The sequence below is a fragment of the Ascaphus truei genome, chromosome 13 (assembly GCF_040206685.1).
Source record: "Ascaphus truei isolate aAscTru1 chromosome 13, aAscTru1.hap1, whole genome shotgun sequence".
NCBI lineage: Eukaryota > Metazoa > Chordata > Amphibia > Anura > Ascaphidae > Ascaphus > Ascaphus truei.
In genome coordinates, this window is record NC_134495.1 from 7,457,815 (window position 1) to 7,475,269 (window position 17,455).

The window sequence follows — 17,455 nt, forward strand, 5'->3', positions numbered from 1 at the left end:
CAGGCTCTGAGTATAGACACAAAATATGGATATAGCCGCTCAAAAAAAAAAAAAACACACATACAACATGGGAGGAACTTTTTTCAGTACCCAAGGTATACTGGTTACATGTAAATGTAGAGTCTGGCCATATTCAAATGACAAGAATACTTGAAGGATTACACTGTTCCACAGATGTTGATGCCTCAGTTGCTGCCTCACCTGGTCCAAGGGGCCTATTCTCGTAGCTGCGAGTTTTGTCAATCCGCTGCTAAAGAGCCCTTTGTGATCGGATGCGCATGCTTTGCTATTCTATCACCCCTTCCCACGCATGTCCAATCCATGCGGAAAAGGCTTTTAAAGAGACTGTTTCACTCCGGCTCTGCAAACCGGGTCGTTTGTCCAAAAAAGCCTCCAAGTCGCATTCTTTTGTCGACAACTGGAATATTCAGCTTTGTTATCAAAACAGCGTTTAAAAAAAAAAAAAAACTTACTTTTTTTTTACGCCACGTCAAGGGAGGCAAGATTGGCTTTGTGAGTTACATCCAGTGCATGAAATATGGGTTTGGCTGAGAGCAAAACCCAGAAGTCAGATTGGAGATGGAGTTAGCACCATCTCGTCATTACAAAGCACGTACAATCTGGGCGTTTTGGCTTTTAAACCATGCGATTTGCAAGAGAGAGTATAGGGTTTCTCACATTTCCTACCTCGACTTCTGAACATGCCAACCGCACGGTTTGGTAATGACAACTTCAGAGCTACTAGAATAGGCCTTAAATAACTTTATTCTGTTAGCCAGTTTTGGTCAACCTGATGGACCTTAAACATATGTCTACGATTCGTAGCAGACTTTGATTGGAGTTGCTTTTACCTGATGAGCTTGATACATGGCTGAGCGGTCTCTTGTTTTCGTTGAGTTCCTTCTCTAAGTTTTGCACCATTTTCTCCAGCTTCATCTTTTCAGACTCCAAAGTGTTAACGGCTGACCGTAAAGTCTTTGCAGACTCTCTCTCTCCCCGCAGCACTGTAATCTGTCACGACATGGAAATAAAACACTTTACCTGGCGATATATCAATATACAGCCATACTGACATTGAACAAGACACTGTGTAGTGATTATGAAATGATTAGAAGCGGGGCTGGAATACTATGTCGGAGAGGATACATACTAACCACTACATTTATTTTTCCCACGTGGATTTATTGTAGATTAGATATACAGCAAATTAATTTCTTTGCATTGGGCCCTAGGAATCTTTATCCCTACAAAAAACCCACCGGAGATAGTGTGAATGTGTATATATACATATGCATGTGTATATATACACATATACATATGCACATATACATACATATATACTATAATTTGTGTATTTATATCAGGTTCACAATTTACAACTAAGTTTTGTAAAGATAGCTAATAAACTGAAAGCTTCTCGTATAACATGTGTCAATTTATTCCAGCAACTGCCATATAGTTATTTTGAAAGATAATTGATTTAATTGAGCTTTTACTCTAAATGCCTGACAAATTGGTTGACAACGTGAAAACAAGCTTTTAAAAAAAAAAAAAAAATTTGTTTATTTTTAAAACGAAAGAAATATAAAAACCAAACTATAAAGTAAACGTTACTATGTAGAACCAAAGAAACAACGGATGTAAAATCAGACCTTCAGGTATCTTAAAAGGGCTTTATACATATAAATTATGATCAGAAATCAGGTAAACGCTGTGTTTCCAGGATTAAAAACCTCATTAAACCAATCGACATTCCAATGTACCACAAATCTTGAGTAATCAGAGAAAAAAAAAATATTCCCTGGCCATCTGTGTGAGGCCAGATATCAATAAAACGAGAGAAAGAAAAAAAACCCTTCATGGAAACAGTACGTCTTAAAAATGCATGGCGTTAAAATAGCAGGCCAAGTAAGATTGCCTTGGCACATTACATATCATTTTTCCCTTAAACCCCCACCCCCCAAAAAAAATACCTTAAAACAGATAATCTCTCTGTTCAACTAATACATTTTTTTTAATGTGGTTCAAGATTTATCCCCTTATTTAAACAGATTAGTTTTAAAATCCCTGATTAATAATGAAAGTATATTTAAAATGCATAAATAAACCAAGCTCCATACACAAAAGCATTATTTTGCCATCATTATGACTTGCCGCAGGTGACTTATCAGTGTGTGCGACTCGGCGCCAGTTACGTGTAATGCAGCGTCCCTGCTTTCAGCTTCTTCCTTCACCCAGTCATTTAAATAAACCACAGTTAAAAGTACCACTGCATGTAATTACTGCTTTAGGACACCCTATGTAACATTAGGGTGAACGATTTCCTATTGAATTGCAGAAGAAAAGAGACCATTGTATCAAAAGCATCTCAGCTGCACCCGGCGGTTCCAAGTTAACAGTAACCATTTATTCCACAAACCGTTATTGCATTAGCAATGAAATGCGAGCAAAACAAAAAATACAAATGATGTAGCAAGGACAAAATGACTCTTAACACGGACTCTGGGATAAAACGCATTAACTGATTGCTTTATCCTCTTTCTAGTTAGTTATAAGGCTATGGGGGAAAAAATCAGTATTTTAATAATCTGGCACACAAACAAAAATACATGTATTGTTTTTATTGGGGTCAAGACCAGGCCTGTTTTTTTGTATTTGTCTAGATGTGCGGTTCTCAGGGCAAGCCTGCTATTGGAAAGTGGGGTGATTGAAACCTGGAGTCACAACTGTTTTTGACATTAGAAATAAGAAAAAAAAAAAACCTAAATGTACATTCAAAAGACATTCCTGACAGGTTCTGGAAATGCCAGATTGTGTGGCCAGGACGACATTCCACGATTGTGTAAATTTACTAAATATAATATATCAAGGATCTGTGACAATTTACAAGAATCACAATCATATCCTTGTAACCTTTGCGATCAGACAAATTAAATTGTGCTAATAAGATTGTGAGGTTGCAAAGGTTAGTAAGGGGAGATATGACTCATTTTAGGGACCCTGCAGGGGAAATTAGTGGGTGAGCTAGGTAGCGGTGTTTATTAACCCTTGTCACATATACAAGTCATGTGCGCACAGGTGTGCCACTGGTGATATACCTCATTTTGCAGTCTTTGGAGCTCTTTGTCCTTTTCTGTGATCAAGGCACTGGTGATGGTGATGGATTTCTGTAGAGAAGCCTTCTCTTCATCAAACTCTTTCTTTATTAAGGGTTCTCTGCATAGAAACCAAGTCAGAAACCAAACAAGAAAGAAATAACTGGAACTTATATGCATTCTGTAGGAATTTCAATTATAATCAGTCCCTGGTGCTCACTAAAACTGACCATGTTCACTCAAAAACAGAGAACAGGGTAAGAAAAACCAAGGCCACCATGTAAACCTGAAATTATATGTGCAAACTAGTTTGGAGACATGTTAAAAAAAAATCAAATTAAAATATGAACGAAGTAGAGAGATTATACAGAATCTGCAAAGCATCATATCCATTGGGATGTAAGGGAAAAAAAATGTAAAAAAAATAAATAAAATTATTTTGTACCCTGTGCTTCAAAGATGTAGATTCAGTTTGAAGTTTCAGATGTCTTTTAGAAAACTTATCAAGCAACACAAAAGTACATGCATGGCTTTACTACACAATCATGCAAAGCATTGTTTGGTGGTGATGGAAGTATCAGGTGGCTCTCTCCACTAGCAATTGTTTTTCCTCTGCAACAATTCGCTGTTGATCAGTTTTTGAAGTAAAATAAATAAATAATAATAATTGAGTGCATTACGCAAGTATTAACATTTGCAATAAACAGCTCCTATTCTCACTATGTTATGGGGTTTAATTCCGAGAGATACTTTTGACAGCCAAGTACGTACAACATACTCTGTAATTAGAACTTGGATATGGGGCGTTTGTAGCTTTAATGGCAGTGACGCATAGTATGAGTTTGGTTAGAAAATCATGTCAAGATTAGACGCAGAGTTGTATTATTTAATGGCAATGAAAGTTCTCATGCCCAAAACAAAACCCAGGAATGAAGCGACTACATTCTACCCTGGTTTCAGGACTTTCTCCAGACAACCCTCCTTTGGGAAGTGATGCACTTTGAGACAACTGTTCACAAGAAACCAATATTAAATGCACAGCATTGCTTCTAGTCTGTGACATATTGCCATTTCTTCAGGAAATAAAACTATCTATTGTAGGAATTCACAGTAACATGTTAATCCTAGGTCAAGTGGAGTAAAAGGGGATGGTTTAGATATTTTTAGCAATAACATAAAAGGCTTGAAGTATAGAGGAATAACTCCAAGGATTGTCAAGGCAGTTTGTAGCATTTTTAACCCAGCGAAAATGTTAATAATTCAAGCATGTTTAGACAGTGAAACAATTTAGGCAAAAATCAAATAATTTCCATCAGATGAGAACTACATGAAATATCTACACAGTTTCTGTGCATTGTATTAAAGTGACCCAATCACTATTATAGCGGTTCCAGAGCAGTTAAAAATATTAAATGGGAGACCTTTGATATCCAACACATGAAGCACAATGCTACATTGAGGGGGGGAAAAAAATCAGATACGGACAGTCAAGCAGACAGAATATACAAGATGTAGAGTAGCAAGAGGAGAATCTAGCAATTCACTACAATTATTTAAGACTTCAAGGTCCAGGACCACTCAATATGATCACATTATCGGTTTGACAAACTGATGTGTGCTAGGAATGCGCAAATGTGAACACTTTAAAATGAAGACTATGATGAAATACCATGTAGTGATCATTGCAATTTATATTGCTAGTGAAATTATTTGAGAATGTTTTATGACCAATAGATTATCTATAATGTATCAGATATATAGATGATGTACATGTCCGTTAACAGAAGTGATAAATAAGTCAGCTGGATGCTAAATCCGTTATATCTACTCCATGTAGGATTATGAGAACTGTGCGACTGTTCAGCATAAGCACAACAGATGATAACGGTTACAATTCTCATTAATACCCTAGCACAATCCACTATGATGAAGCTGCAAGTACACAGATTATTCTCTTATTACTAAAACAAGTAGTCAATAATTAACCAGGTACCTTAATGTGTTAATGGGCAAGCTTCAGAAAAATGCAAGATCCACGTGTTAGAAAATGTGTGAAATATAGGAAGGAAAGGAATTTTGCCTGACTGTTTGAAACCAAAAATAAAAAAATGGCAGCTTAGATTTTTATTTTTTTTACAAAAAACAAAAAAGCAAGACACTTTGGGACATATGCAGCCAAAATACGTACAAACAATGCTGTACTAAAAAATATATATATGAAAAAAGAACTATTTGTTGTAACGTGGATAGACTTTCTTCAGTCTTACCATTAAAGACACACAGATATAGCAAAGGAAGCAAGAGTAGGAAAGGGAAAGAGAGGAATGGAATGAGCATTGATCAGCAGCGCAAGCTGTAACATTAGCACAGTTCGCAATCCACAAAGCATCATTTTCAATTTAGAAATCAACAGAGTATAACAAACAGCTATATGCCAGGCATCGTGGAATTCATAGGCAGAAAAGCATATGTAGGCGAGAACACCATTCAATAACTCGTTGGTAATAACAGTTAGAATTAAAATAGTTTCCCCAGTCTGAAGCATACACAATTTGAATCAGAAGCCTTCAATTACAAAACCCCATCTGTTTCTATTAACTTTGAGAATATACTTGCACCATTGTGGGGAAATTATTGTACTATATTACTGAGCGCATTCAGTTTACTTCCTATAACAAACGTAAAGAAGGCCAAAAGTCAAAATATTTGCATAGACGAATAACATCCAATTCCTCTTTATCATATTAGGGGAGCTAAAGTGTTAGACCACCAGTCCATCTGTACCGTATTGCTCTGAGGTTTGTAGCACAGCCTGGTTGGATTTTGTAAAAGCTGAGGGAGATGTCGTATGAAATCAGCTGCTGCAATTTGGTAGAGAGACGATCGAAAATCCAAGGGAGTCAATAACGCAGCTGAATTTAAAAATTAGGTATTCGTACTATGGGAAACCTGGTCCATATAAAGCTTACCATTCAATTTAAGTGAACAACCCTTGTAGGGTTCAGATAATGCCTTTATTAGCCAACTGATATAGATGCAAGCTCACTTTTGCCTTTGTGTATCAGGTATCACGGTGCTTCAGTTAAAAAGTTGCAGCACAATACGAACAAGGAATAGTAAGTGCGTCAGGTGAGGAGCTGCTGTTCCATTTGCAACTATCGTAAACGCTCGCAATGACCCATCATCCATGTGAGCGGTCTCAAACATTTATTTCTAATGGCTAACATTGTACTGTACTATAAGATATTTACATTATTGTTTTTTCTGCAACGCAAATATTTTGACAAGACTTTTCTGTCTTGACCTTGAGATAAAGCTACCAATCACGGTATTCATTTCTAAGTAACGTCAGTAATTGTTCTGTATGGGAACCAACATTTTAACTTGATGGTATCAGCCCTAGACAGGTAAAAATGACCAAGCAGGGCCATTACTCAAAGCATTCAGAGGAATGATGCTGGAGTATGAACCCAAATACAGCACTGAGGGCTAAGAAGGTGTGTTTTGGTATCTTGTTTTATTATAGGCTTAGGTTATACAAAGGCTTTCCTTTAGCCAGAGATGGACAATAATGTCCACGTGTCTGTCATTCTTTTCCTATACGGACATTTTAAATGTGAATTAGAATGATGCCAAGGATGGAGGCGTTCAGAGACCCATGAGAATGCATTGCAGGCCCTTATACCGGTTTGCGTTCCATGTTGTGCTCTACTCATTGGGCAAATGTTCATGTATGGTTTAAAAAAAGTGTTACAGTTATACATAGTGTGCCAGATGCAGCTCGGTGATTCAGATATGTTGAGAATTATATAGGAATGCATCGTCATGATTTCACACTCCACAAAGAAAACGCTATGCAACTCTGACAAGTAGTTTTATTTTCCCTTGAGGTGTGCAAGATTATTTTTTCATGTACATGAAGCAGGGGGTCTTCAGAACTGACCCACGTTCATTTCAGCACCAGGGACCAGCTGCTTCCAGAGATACTTACCGGGGAAGGTGCCACCGGTTGCATCTCCTCCATGGGACACAAACTGGATCTCAGGAAGCAGGGGGTTTTGAGGAGCTGAAATTAACACGGTTCAGCTCCGAACACCTGCTTCCTACATATTGTTGAAGAATAAACACTAGGATGCCTGCAGGAACTACACCTTTAAAGAGTAAGAATTCAATATGCTAAAGTGATGGAAACGTTATATTAGCATGCACAGTTACACAGGGCCTTTGAAGAAGGTTTGGAGAAAAAAAACATACCTCTTTTTCATCTCTAGTAACTGATGATTAAGTACTGATCTTTCCTCTTCAAGCTAAATAAAATAAACATTAAAAAAAGGATTACAGTAGCACTTATTTTTTAGATCTATGTGAACGAACAGCAGACACGAGTTAAATTTAAGGGGTCAAAGATGGTGAATTAATTCTAAGGAAACCAATTTCGCTGATATGTTAAAAAAAATAAAAAAAATGGTGGGCCTATCCACTTGAATAGCTCAAAGAGACGCTTCAAACACTTCATCTTCCCAGATCCCTGGGGCATTGACGGACAGATCCGGCTGTGCCGATAACCTTTTATAAGGGTGATTCTTGCATTAATAAAAAACTGCATCAATACAGAATTTTCAATTCCTTCTTAGAAATGTCAAATATCTGGTGACATAAGTGTGTTAATACTCGTTATTGCATGTGCTTCAAAGTCCATTTACCAGATTTAGGGCAAATCGCAAGAAAACAATTAAATAAAATGAATTCCAATTTAATTTCTTCGATATTCTCTAAAAGACTAATCTGTAATAAATCAGTGGGATCCTTATTCACGATATGATGAATATTTCCCTCGCTCAGATACATGAATCTTTGCAAATTGATATTGTCACCTTCTGAGAGCTTGTTACAAGCCAAAAATAGCAATTTCAGCCCTTACCAGCTAAGTGCATACTCCCACACATAGGCGGCTGGGTTTTATCGGAGCAGGATATCAGGAATCTCGGGGTGGGGGGCAGGGGGGGAAGGAGAAGAATCTACGATGTGCGAATCAGACTTTGTCGTGGGTTTAATAAGATGTATAACAAAGCAATAATGAATACTACATCTGTGACTCAATGGTAATTCCTATTTAGAGAATTAAACCCTTCATCACGGCCTCTATTACACACGCCCCCTGCTTGGCTCACAATATTTGTCATTTCATCACCCAGTTACCTGCTAAATTACATTAAAATGTATCTTGTACTAGAGCAGCAAGTTTATAAGTAATCAGAACTGCGAGATTTATACTATTGGCATGTTATAAGGAGGGAGGGGGGAGGGAAGGGTGCTTAATATTTTAAATATCAGGAGCTTTTGTGACTCGCCAGCATACTGTACAGAGTTAAGAAGCAGTCAATACAGAGGTCCAAATCGGTCACTCGGGCTGTTCCGAAAGCGTCCACCGACATCAATAAGTGTTTTTGCACAAAAACAGCAGCGCCGGACTATATTGTATAAACACTTAAATGCAGGTTGGAGGGAAATGGCCTTTAATTTTATCTACACACGCTGCACTTGAGCATAAAGTATTCATTTTAGCAACATAATTGCATACGCATTACTGGACTAATTTACTGCCAAAAATATCTTTCAACTACAATAAAGGATCTTCAGCACGCATAATTGTCTGTCAATACAATGAAACATTGGTATCTTTTAAGAGCAGTATTACATTGAAAAAGAAGCACTTATGTGCACATTTATTTAAAAGAAATTGGAGCGTTTCAGATCATTGAATAAAGTGGACAGTTGCCATAGTGACAAATCCCTATATTTGTAGCTGTAAATAGCTTAAAAGCCAATAGCATATTGCTAACGCTGAGGAACCTGCTCACCAAAATGCCACAAGAAGTTGTGCACCTATTTTAGCACTTGGAATACATGAACACATGTACAAATTTAATGGAAACAGGTTTGCTTCCAAACAATGCTAAAAAAAAAAAATAGTAACACTACAAAATAAGATAGCAGACAAGGTATGAGTTTATGCGTGTGTAGTTGCATGTACACACACACACACACACACACACACACACTTGAACTCTCTTCCAGTGACACAAATATTAAAAATATTCACATACAAGTAATGGCTTATTGCACTCTAACTATCCATTCTATGTGATACATTTCACAAACTGTATTACAATATTACATGCATGCGATGATGTTGAACTCGTATTTAAGCTGTAATAAAACACCTCCTTTCTGAAGAAGTCCAAGCAGGAAATACCCCTAACAGACACGTTGGCAGCTGTCCCCACAGCAAAGGAAATAAAAGATTCCATGCTACTGACCTTTTGGTTAGTGGTGACCTCCTCCTTGCTCCTTCCCAGCTCCTGTGCAAGTTTCAGGTTGTCCTCCTGCAGAGCTGCGAGCTGCCGGGATGTGTGTTCAGCTGCCAGCTTCAGCTCTTCCCTGCAAGGACAATAAGAGAATGGTTACCACGGAAACACGACAGGCATAGAAATCGGGTTCACAGCTCGATAAAATATACACCAGTCACATGATTTATAGAATCTGGAGCACAGAATACACATGAACACAAATGCATCCATATGGTATAAATACATATTAACCCACAGATGTGTGTACGTGTGGGTGTGTGTGGGTGTGCGCACACGCACGCACACACACACACACACACACACACACACTTACTTTCCTTGTTTTATTTTTTTGCATGATGCAAGACAGAGAAGAACACCCCAAATAAAAGGACCTGTTAAACTTGTAGTTTAACTGGTATATGTTTAATGTTATGAAGGCCACCCCTGTCTAGTTATCAGTTCAGTAGTCAAAGTGCCAAAAAAATATAGTTGAGCCATGTCTGATACCAATACATTCTTCGGCTGTTGAATATGGGGGGGAAGCACAAGTTCACAAAAGGTTTAAATACAATGTTTATATTATAAAAATAGAGGCTTTCTAAAAGAAATCCTCTTGTGCAGAAAGAAAAGTGGAACTGTGCATTACTAAATAAAAATAAATGCAAAAGTTGTACACCGATTACTGGATGCACTATAAAGCATATCAAATGTTAAAGACGTGTACATGTTTAAAGGATAGTGCAGGTAGTGTGTAGCAGCAGAAAGCAGCGGTTTAAAATAAAGTCCCTGCGTAGAAATGAGCAGGAATTATGGGAGGTTTTATTATTTTGCAAACATCTGTAAAAGCAGCAATCCACTCTAGAAGCCTGCAGCAGTTTAAATCCTACAATTTTCGTATCTAGCCCAATGAGCAGGTATTGCTCTTAAATAAAGAAAAATGTAATATAAATCTCTAACTTCAGTGGTTACCATGGTAACCTTTAGACTGGGCTCTGGAGAGAGCCCCATTTTAACCCCCTGGACACGTAATACTGCAAATGTTTATATCTTCTCAACGAAGCATCCTATTTAAAGTATAAAAATAGACTTAAAACAGCCCGCATCAGTTTTGTATTTTATTTTGTTACTTGGAAATCTCTCCTTTTCCCTTTCCAACATCGTTTTCCTTTTTAAAGTTTGTTCCATTCAGGAGATGAGCCATTGAAATATTAAGTGCCTGGGAGGTTAGGGTGGAGATCAGTGCAGACCGAGGCCGTGATTATACAGAAAAATGCGCGCGGCGCACATGTAGAAGCGCCAATACAAATACAATGAATCCCCTCAAAACGCTTATACCAACCGCGACTGTCGCGCCGCTTGCTACTGCAATGTGGGCGACAGTTGAAGCTTTTTCCAAATTTGTTTTCTGATTGCGGCCGCGTCACGCGACGCAGCCGTCCAATCAAAAAACAGATTTCAGCCTGCGGTCGCGTCCGCAGAAGAATGTGCTTGTGCACATGTTGCTCTGCGATGTCACAGACGCGCACGCATTGTAGTGCATCAGTATAATCGGAGCCTAAAGCCTAAATAGCTAGAGATTAAGAAATGCTCAGGGGGGGCAAATACTAACATTATATGAGAAACTGAGACGTCTGGGAAGGATTACGGCTTTAAAGTTAAAAAAGAAACCCCCGCAAAGAAGACATTGAACAGCGCAGACTCCAGTTTTAAAGAAACACTACATCTCGCTGGGTTTACATTATACTTTGCTAAAAATGATACTTACACTTCCTTTCTGAAGCTTTCTGTTTTCACGCATTCTGCTTTCAGAAGCTCAGCAGTCTTGGTTTGTTCTCCCCTTGCAGTATTTTGCTGTTTGTAGCCATCCAACTGAGAGAAATAACATACAGATATTTAAATGACAATGCAGCAAAGTGGTCAGCAGCCTGCCACAGAATAAATGCCCCATGCAGGAACACCCAGAACAAAAAGTTTGTTAATAAAATATGATTTCTCCTTTGTTAAATACAGTGCAAGCCACTTGCTTGCTGCAGCGACCTGGATCATTCAGTTACCCAGCTGTATTTGTGCTCTAAACTCTGAAGCTTGCAGATTTAGCCGTTCGGTTTAATCACTCAGTAATGCACAGGCTTACGTACGTATTAGATAATCCTACATCACTCTAATTGTATTGCTGCGCTCTGGGTCCCTATTTTCCGGGCAATCTAGAAAAACAACAGTTACCATTAACAGTGTCCCCTTTGACCTCAAACACTCAGATTTGACCTCATTTTCATTCCAACATTGTTGCCATTGTTCTTCTACAGAAAACCAGTCTTGTATTACTATCGTATGTGAATTTTTTAGTACGCTATGATGAGTCGGAATCAGTTCTAGTTACAAAAAAAGGTACATGTGGGAGTTAAATGCTCAGTCTCCACTAGAGGTCAAAGAATGACAATGACCCATCTTACCATCACAGGAGAAAATCACAGCTCCCACTTGCATATAGTATCTTGTAGGAAACTGGACCATCCAATAGAACAGTAAATATAGAGATGTAGAATTCATGACCCGGTAATGCGATGCATTGTGGCAGCAATGGCACATTAATTAACAGTAGGGACATTGAAAACATTGGTTAATAAAAGGATTCTTAACTCCAGTCCTCAAGAGACCCCCTCCCTTAAACAGGTGAGGTTTTCAGGATATCCCTGCTTCAGCACAGGTGGCTCAGAGACTCTGATTGAGCCACCTTGTGCTGAAGCTGGGACCAAGTCAACAGTGCGGAGGCAGGGATATCCTGAAAACCAGACCTGTTGGAAGGGGGGGGGGGGTTGGGTGGTTAGGTCTTGAGGACTGGAGTTGAGGACGTAACATGTTATTTTGTGTTAACGGGTGTATTAGCATCTGCAGACATGTTTGACAAGAATTCTGACACTATGAACCTAGAACAGCCCACTGGAAAACTCTGTCCTATTGTCCGTCTCACTATAACCTTGCCATAGGCAAAATCCACTGGACCTTCCGGCAAAAGATTAAAGCAGATGGTAGGAAGAGGGGAGCTATTATTAATTATTAATGACACTTGGCTACTTACTTCCTTTTGCAGTTCCTGGTTACGTTTTTTAAGCTCTTCCAGTGCGGTTGAAGAGCCTGCCTTTTCGTTGAGCAGTGTATTTCTCTCTGCAATTAGCTTCTCTGTTATTTGGCAAGCTTCATCTGCCACTTGACACACCTATATTTAATACCAATGATATTAGACCAGGAAAACTGTTTGCGAAAGCATTTCATACGGCTTAATTAAAAAGGTGCAGTTACACTTGTTTTATCGACAATGACCAAGCCATTTCCGTACGCATAGCATTTACTTGTCCATTTTTCACCCAGACGTCATCACAAATTCTTTAGTGATTACAAAGTGGATCTGCACAATTTAAACCTTTGAACTACAGAGCCTCTAAACAAACAAAAACTGCACCATTGCATTGGTGGGAAGATCCATGCAGCAATTAAAACCCCACAAAATCAGTTTCCTTTTTTGCCTATAATTGATCTAATATTTGACAAATCATTTTTTTCTCATTGAGAACAGAAATACCACAAATTAGATTCTGAATATATTGATTTTCGGAATGTGTCAAGGGGCATTAATAACAAAATCGGCAAGTCCTAATATTCATGCTTCAGGCAAGTTTTAGAAATGTTATCTGGAGAATATAAAGAAAATTATTTTATTCTGTTGCTTGTGAGTACAGGTAACCGTGATTAAAAATAAATGCCACATTAAAAAAAAAAAAAAAAAAATTGTACACGTAGAATCCAGTCAAAATATTGACTTTTCTGGAAAGCTGGAAAATTTGTGCAGATTCCGTCTTGTACTAGATCATTTAGTGTCACCACCAACCATTGCAACTGAAATTCGGTTTCTTCAATACTAACCCAAAGGATTTATTTTTATCCACAGTTACATATTTACAAAAATTACATGAGATCAAATGTGAAAAAGCAAGATTACCCCGATGAATGGACACATACAGTGAAGTGCAAATCATGCAATTGCAGGTGACAATACCACAACCCCCTGAACATTAGTGCTCAGTGTTAGTAGTGTAAATCGGGTTCATTTAACAAGTTTTGATACCTCTTTTTTTTTTGCTTCTGTGTGGTTTTGAAGAGCTTGAAGTTCATTAAATTTCACCATGAATTCTTTATTTTCACTCATCAAAGTATCATACTGGTTCTCCAGCTGTTTCGCAAGGGCCGAGATTTCATTATTGGTTTTAGTCAACACTGCCGCGTCTTCAGATAGTTTTTCATAATCTTTAACAAGAGTATCCCTTTCTTGCAAAATATTGCTGTTGGTTTCCATCAGAGTTTCTTGAGCAGAAATAAAATTAGACCTTTCTTCGAGTAACTTTTTCCACTCTGTTTCTGTAACATTTTGACTACTACGTAGATCTTCCAATATTTTGGAAATGCGGTCATGCGAATTCTGCAGCTCTGCGTTAGATTCAGTTAAAGATGCAAACTCCCTTTTAAGTGCCTCTATGTTGGCTACAAGACAATTATTCTCGGCTTCTAAGACTTCCTTCTCCTTCGTAATCTCCTTCTGTCTGTTCTCTGCATTCGTTTTCTGCTCTAGAAGTTCCAGTTTCTCACACACACGTGCTTTACTCTCTAGCACCATCTGTTTTTCCACTTCCATGATCTTGTCCAGACTTTTTTGAAGATCTGTATTTTTCAGCAATAGAGATTCTTTTTCAGTTTTTAACATTTCTCTTTCTTCTATTAACCTTTGCTCAAAATGTTTAAATCCTGTCTTCAGCTCCTGGTTTTCTTCTTGTAAATCATCTCTATCTTTTGTCAACATCTCCTTATCCAAAAAACATTGGTTATATTGCTCCAGCAAAGACTTCCTCTCTAGAAATACATTAGTGTGTTCTAATTCCAAAACACATTTGTCTTTTTGAGTCTGTTCTAACAGCACTTCAAGATTGTCTTTAGTTTTGGTAATTTCTTCAGTTTGTTTTGTTGCTTCGATCATTTTGCCACTTGTGGATTCAATCTCTTCTAAGAGTCTGATATTCTCTTGAGCCAACAATGTGTTTGATGATTCTGCAAGTTCACGTTTGGCTTTATGGTCCAAAATATCATCAACCAGGGATTGTTCTTTAGACTGGATCTCAGTGTACTTTACTTCCAATAACATTCTCTCTTCAGAAACAGCTTCAACTTGCGTTTCTAATTCTGACATCTTCAGACGAACCATCTCCTCCTTATTTTTCAAATTATTGATCTCTTCAGTCATTTTTTTCTGAGCAAACTCGTTCTCTTCAGATATCTTCTGCAGTTTTGCAGTAACCTCTTCCTTTTGTTTTAGAAGTTCATCTCTTTCAGCTAACAGTTTCCTCTCGGATGCAAGAAGCACTTCTTTTTCTTGCAGCAAACCAACGTGGTCACTGTCGGTAAAACTTCTACTTGTTTTGACCTGTTCAAGCAAGTTGGATAGACCTTCTTTGGTGGTTTGAAGCTCTTCATTGACTTTGATTGATCTGTCGAGTTCTCTCTTGATAGCAAGCATTTCTAGCCCTAACGCCTTATGATCCAATGTTATCTTGTCTCTCTCTTGAACTACATTCCCTAATAGTGCATTTAACTCATTTTGCTTTAATAGAGTATCTTCCCTCTCGGTTTTTAAGTCGTGGGTGGCTTTTAACAAATCATTGCGCTCGCCAATTATAACAGACAATTTAGTTTCAACTTCTAAAAGCTTTTCTAAAATAGTTTCCTTTTCTGTTCGAAGCACAGCTATTTCATTAGCGAGATTTATTTGCTCCTTTGCCATTTCCTCTTTAGAATTCTTTAGCAATTGAATAATTTCATCTTTTTCTTTAAAAACCATGATGTTCTCATCTATAAGCTTTGTATGATACTCTTCTACCTCCTGTTTTTCCTTTACAATCTTAGCATAGTCAGTAACAAGTGCATCTTTAATGCTTAGAAGCTCTGCATTCTCTTTGACTGATCTGTCAAGTTGTGTCTGAACTGCAACTAGATTTCCTTCTATAGCACTATAGTTCAATGTTATCTGGTCTTTTTCTTGAAGCACATTCTCTAATACTGCATTTAACTCATTTTGCTTTAATAAAAGGGCTTCCCTTTCAAATTTTAAATCTGCAGTAGTTTTAAACAGGCCATCTCTTTCACCAACTAAAACAGTCAACTTGTTTTCAAGTTCCAAGTGCTTATCTAAAACTGAACTGTTTTCTGCTCTAAGGACATCTATTTTAGCCGCAAGACTGGTTTGCTCATTTGCCATCTCTTCTGTAGAGTCCTTTAGCATTTTGATACGGTCATCTTTTTCTTTAATAATGTTTTCCTGATACTCCTGCAGCTCTTGCTTCTTCCTTTGATGTTCCACATAATCTGCAACCAGGACATCTTTGCTGCTCTGAAGTTCTTCTAACTGAGCACTAATTGTTGTCATGGAAGACTGCAAATCTTCATTGTCCCAAGCGATCTTCAAAAGTTCTTGTTTTGCATCATCCATATCAGATAAAAGCTTTTCTTTCTTGACAGTTAAGGCTTCATTCGTAATAATGAGGGTACCGTATTTATTTTCCAGTTCTTGTTTTTCTTTCAGAAGGCTGCTATTGTCCACTTGGAGTTCTTCATTGCTTGACAATAATCGTTTCTGCTCTTGTTGCAACACCTTGGTATGGAGTTCAAACGCTACATGTTTTGAAAGCAATGCATCCTTCTCTAGTTTTAAAGTATCAGCCTCCTGGGCTAGTGTGTCTCTTTCCACTTTCAACTCCCTCATCTTATCGGTTACTAGTTCAACCTCTGTTCTTGTAGATGCTAACACACACGTTAAAGACTAAAGGAACAAAGTTGGGAAGAAGGAAAACAAAAATGAAGTCAAGCACACTAATGGAAATGTGGATTAAGCATAAATATAGCAATTTATGTATGCTTTGACACACTGATCGAATGTTAAAGCAGCTGTCACAACTATTCTTTTATTTTACCCCCTATTTATTTTGCAGCGCTAGAGCCAGTAAGTCCCCTAGAGTTAAACCAGGCTATTTCCACCTCTTGGGGACACATCCTTCATTTGCCGAGATACTTACTGGTGAAGTTACTGGGTTTATATCTACTTCAGTAGAAACAAAATTGCTGCCAACCCTCAGGCCAATAGGAAGCCACATCATTGTTGTGACTTACTATTGGACAACCATTTAAAGCCTCTTCAAAAATCAGAACGTAATGCTGGTAACGTCACCAGTAGGTTTCTTGAAAAGGAAGCAGGGTCAGCCAATCTGAAGCTGCAATGTCATCTCCTGATGTCACAGCTTTCTATTGGCTGCCAGAGGCTGACCCCCGCAGTGGCCATATGGGTTCTTCTGGACAAAAATGATAAGGGAGTTTCAAAATTAAATCTCTTCGGAACAAACTGCTGTTTGAATTGCTGCTTTAATGTGTTGCATCTAAAATATTTGTGTCAACTATAATTTCAAAGAAGAAAACAAGGAAATGGGCATTGTGAATTTATCTTCAGAAAATGTTTTACATGTCAGACATAGCCAACGTTTCGGCTGTCCCTCCAGTCTTTAATCGATGACATAACGGAGAGGCTGGAGGGACAGCCGAAACGTTGGACTGTGTCTCTGACATGTAACACATTTTCTGAAGATAACTTCACAGTGCCCATTTCCTTGTTTTCGTCTTTGGATCAACTTACTATAGGGATAGCAGCAAGACAACTCCTTGGTTCCGGAGCACCGGTATTTATGGATTTAACACTCTTGGGCCGCGTCTTGTGTGCAACCACGATTGCGGCGCAAACAGGCCGAACCTCTTTGGGGCAGGCCATATAGCGCAACTAAGCGGCAGATTTTTCACAAGACATTTTGTTTTTGTTGAGCGATGGTCGGGTCATCGTGGGCGGGTCAGTCAATTAGGGCAGACTGCTCACGTGACGTCACACCTCCCCGTGGATCACAGGTCAGAGAGAGGTCGCTC

General features: G+C 38.3%; 1 protein-coding gene across 8 annotated transcripts in view; it reads right to left on the reverse strand.

Annotated features, from left to right (window-relative positions):
• The window catches only part of CLIP1 (CAP-Gly domain containing linker protein 1), a 43,849-nt gene that overhangs the window by 4,783 nt on the left and 21,611 nt on the right, over nt 1–17,455 (reverse strand). For 6 of the 8 annotated variants that reach the window (XM_075568264.1, XM_075568262.1, XM_075568261.1 and 3 more), the window contains 7 exons: nt 13,572–16,310; nt 12,528–12,665; nt 11,214–11,317; nt 9,416–9,536; nt 7,350–7,402; nt 3,099–3,216; nt 852–1,011 (listed from right to left, as the gene is read on the reverse strand). In XM_075568264.1, coding sequence (XP_075424379.1) covers nt 852–1,011; nt 3,099–3,216; nt 7,350–7,402; nt 9,416–9,536; nt 11,214–11,317; nt 12,528–12,665; nt 13,572–16,310 — 3,433 coding nt within the window. Of the gene's footprint in view, nt 1–851; nt 1,012–3,098; nt 3,217–3,240; nt 5,110–7,349; nt 7,403–9,415; nt 9,537–11,213; nt 11,318–12,527; nt 12,666–13,571; nt 16,311–17,455 lie in introns of those variants that run through there. The other 2 variants (XM_075568268.1, XM_075568267.1) reach the window with 2 other exon arrangements.